Genomic DNA, 3498 nt, shown 5'->3' on the forward strand with positions numbered 1-3498 from the left:
GGGGCCAGGGGGACATGGGGGGACAGAGAGGGGACATGGGGGGACAGAGCAGGGAGCTGGGGTGGGGAGGGAGCTGGAGAGGAAGGATGTGAGGGTGCTTGGGGGATGTGTTGATGGGGAGGAGGATGAAAGAGAAGGATGGAGGAGAGGGGAAGGGAAGAGAAGGATAGGAAAAAAGGAAGGGGAAAGGGAAGAAGGATGGAGAAGGATGAAGGAAAAGGATGGAGGAGAGAAGGGATGGGGGAAGGGAAGGATAGGGAACAGGAAAGGGGGAAGGGAAGGGGAAGGAGGGTGAAGGGGAAGAATGGAGGAGAGAAGAAAAAAAAAGGAAAAGGAAAGGGAAAAGGAAGAGGAAACAGAAGGATAGAGAGGAAGGAAGGGGAAGGGAAAGGTGTAACAAAAGAGAAGAGGAAAGCAAAGGGAAAGAAGGGAAAGGGAAAGGAAGGATAGAAAGGCGAGAGAAGAATAGGGAAAAGGAAAGGGAAGAGTAATGGGGAGGAATAGGGAAAAGGAAAGGGGAAAGAAGAGGAAAGAAGAAAGGGGAAAGGAAGGGGAAGAAGGATGAAGGAGAGAAAGGGAAAGGAGAGGAGAAGGAAAGAGGGAAGGGGAAAGCAAAGAGCTAAGGGAAGTTTGATACAGAGCACAGAGCAAAGCCAAGCCAAAGGGAGGTGTCAGGCGGGTGCTGCAGGGCAGGGACCTTCTCTCCTCTCCTTCTTCCCTAATTCTGCTTTCCATAGAGGAAACGCCAGGGGTTTTCCTCCTCAGGGGCACTGGGGGTCTCCTGTTCCCCAGGGCAAGGGCCGCAGGCAGGGGGAGTGGTGGCACTGACCCTGTCCATGTCCGCAGCACTGCCTACACTGCTGAAACCACCGACTACGACGTGCGGGTGCTCCTGAGGTTCCCTCAGCGCGTGAAGAACCAGGGCACAGCTGACTTCCTGCCCAGCCGGCCCCGGCACAGCTGGGAATGGCACAGCTGCCACCAGTGAGTGTCCCCAGGCCCCTCCTGCCCATCGGACCTCCTTCTCATCACAGTTTGGGGGCTTCTGAAAGGGCATTTCCCCCCTTCTGTGGCTTTGCTTCGAGATCTTTGGCGTGGGGTGTCACCTAATTTCACTTCTTTATCCCTAAAGCCACCAAGCTCCTGCAATTAATAGAATCATAGGATGGTTTTGGTTAAAGGGACCTTAAGGTTCATCCAGTTCCAAACCCTGCCACGGGCAGGGACACCTTCCACTAGAGCAGGTGACTCCAAGCCCCTGTGTCCAACCTGCCCTTGAACACTGCCAGGGATGGAGCATTTACCACTTCCTTTGGCAACCTGTTCCCAGATGTCCCCAGGAGGAAGCTGGTGTGGAGCCAGGGTTGATGGTGACCCATCAAAATCACATCTGGGGAGGGGATGATGCCATTCTGAGGGGGGTTGGAAGGGGGGGATGTCACCCTGACTGTCTGTCCCTTCTTTTCCCTCCCCAGGCACTACCACAGCATGGATGAGTTCAGCCACTACGACCTGCTGGATGCCACCACGGGGAGGAAGGTGGCTGAGGGCCACAAGGCCAGCTTCTGCCTGGAGGACACTACCTGTGACTTTGGCAACCTGAAGCGTTATGCCTGCACAGCCCACACCCAGGTTCATTGGGGGGATGCTCAAAGAGCTCCTTGGGGTGTCACCTCCCTCCAGCACAACCCGAACCCCCTTTTGTCCCCGCAGGGCTTGAGCCCGGGCTGCTACGACACCTACAACGCCGACATCGACTGCCAGTGGATCGATATAACTGATGTGCAGCCAGGGAATTATGTTCTAAAGGTGTATGGGCTTGTTGGAAGGAGATTTTTAGGGGCAAAGAATACCCATTTGGGGTCACCTTGGGATCTTCTCAACCATGGGGTGCTCAGGCATTGGAACAGGCTGCCCAGGGCAGGGCTGGAGTCACCGTCCCTGCAAGTGTTCACAGCCCGGGTAGACGAGGCCTCGGTGCCAGGGGTTAGTGGTGGCCTTGGCAGTGCTGGGGATGGTTGGACTGGATGAGCCTAAAGGTCTTTTCCAACCTGGTTGATTCAGTGATTTTATGATTGAGTTTGGGACCTGATTCTATGATTGGGTTTGGGACCACACACCTATTTTAGTGCCATCCTTTTCACATGGGTTCAGGTACTTCTCATCCCCTCTCTTACTAATTTTTACAGTGTTTTTCTTTCCCTTTCCCCCGTTTTTAGGTTCAGGTGAACCCCAAATACATCGTCCTGGAGTCAGACTTCACCAACAACGTGGTGAGGTGCAACATTCATTACACTGGGCGCTACGTCTCCACAACAAACTGCAGGATTTCCCAGTAAGGAGATGTCCATTTGTCCTCTATCCGTCTGTCCTTCTCTGTTCTCTTGGCCATCAAAACCCCCCAGGTATAGGGCTCAGACCCCTTTTTCCTCCCTTTTATCCAGTTTTTCTCCTTCGGCATCAAAAAGCAAAGCTGGATTTGGCGAGTGGGGGAGCTGTGGGTTGGTGTCTCGCTCCCTTTTGGGGTGTTTATTTTGAGTTTCCTGGTTATTCCAGGGAAGAAGGAAGATGAGCTTTAAGAGAACTCCCCTTCTGCCTTTAAAATAACAGTTTAAAATCTTTTCCTAAGTGCGTTCCCCAAATCCCAGGATTATTTTTCTTACCTTTCCCTTATGTCTCCTTTCAGATCTTGATGGGAGCAGGGCCAGAGGGACCTCACCTGCCCCCACCTCTGTGCCCCTCTCAACACAGTGCCTGAGGTGGCTCCTCTGTCCCACTGGAGACCATCAGCAGCTCCTCAAGACCCCCCCAAAAAAGAGAACCCCCCCATTTCTTCATGTTAAAAGGAGGGGAAGTGAGAATGAGTCTTTGAAATAGTTTTTTATACTTAACTTTCCTTTAATCTTTTGGGGTTTATCCCATTTCCTAAGGGAAACCGATGCTGGAATAAAGGCAGGGGCCCATAAATGCTGTATAAAGGATGTAAATCGCATATTAGCAATAGAAAGCTCTGTAGTCTTTAACCCCTTTGGCATCTTTTTATCTGGGGGGGTGGGGGGGTGTCTTCGGTGATGCCACCTCCTTGGGAGGGGAAGAGACAGCCTGGATTTTGAGGTGCTGCCCGGGCAGGGATGCTCTGGTTACTTCTGGGACCAAAGGTGCTGGGAATCCTGTCACCTTAATGCGGGGCTCGCTCTGTTTGGAAACCAGGATGGAGTCCTTGAGATGACTGGAAATCATGGGGTGGGTTTTTATGATTAATATTTTTATTATTTTCACAAGCTTTAAAACCAGAACTCATTAAAACACGTTGCTTTTGAGAGCTTGGTGTTTAACTGAGGGCACGGTGGCCCACCAAAGGATGTCTCCAACATAAAGGCGTTGGGGATCCCTCCCAGGAGGTGTCCCAAGGGAAAGCTGTTGCCTTTTTCACAGTGGCCTTTATTTAACCCTGGGTGCTAGGGAGCAAAGAGCACATCGGATGGGGAGGGTGGGTAG

At 52.2% G+C, this 3498-nt stretch overlaps 1 protein-coding gene across 1 annotated transcript in view; it reads left to right on the forward strand.

The window, feature by feature from the left end:
• The window catches only part of LOC104402108 (lysyl oxidase homolog 1-like), a 4175-nt gene extending 1836 nt beyond the window's left edge, over positions 1–2339 (forward strand). Inside the window, exons 2-5 of the mRNA XM_010009895.1 lie at positions 847–984; positions 1476–1632; positions 1714–1809; positions 2220–2339. Coding sequence (XP_010008197.1) covers positions 847–984; positions 1476–1632; positions 1714–1809; positions 2220–2339 — 511 coding nt within the window. The remainder of the gene's footprint in view (positions 1–846; positions 985–1475; positions 1633–1713; positions 1810–2219) is intronic.
• Positions 2340–3498: the final 1159 nt, after the last annotated feature.

Source organism: Nestor notabilis, unplaced genomic scaffold, assembly GCF_000696875.1.
Source record: "Nestor notabilis isolate BGI_N333 unplaced genomic scaffold, ASM69687v1 scaffold12422, whole genome shotgun sequence".
NCBI lineage: Eukaryota > Metazoa > Chordata > Aves > Psittaciformes > Psittacidae > Nestor > Nestor notabilis.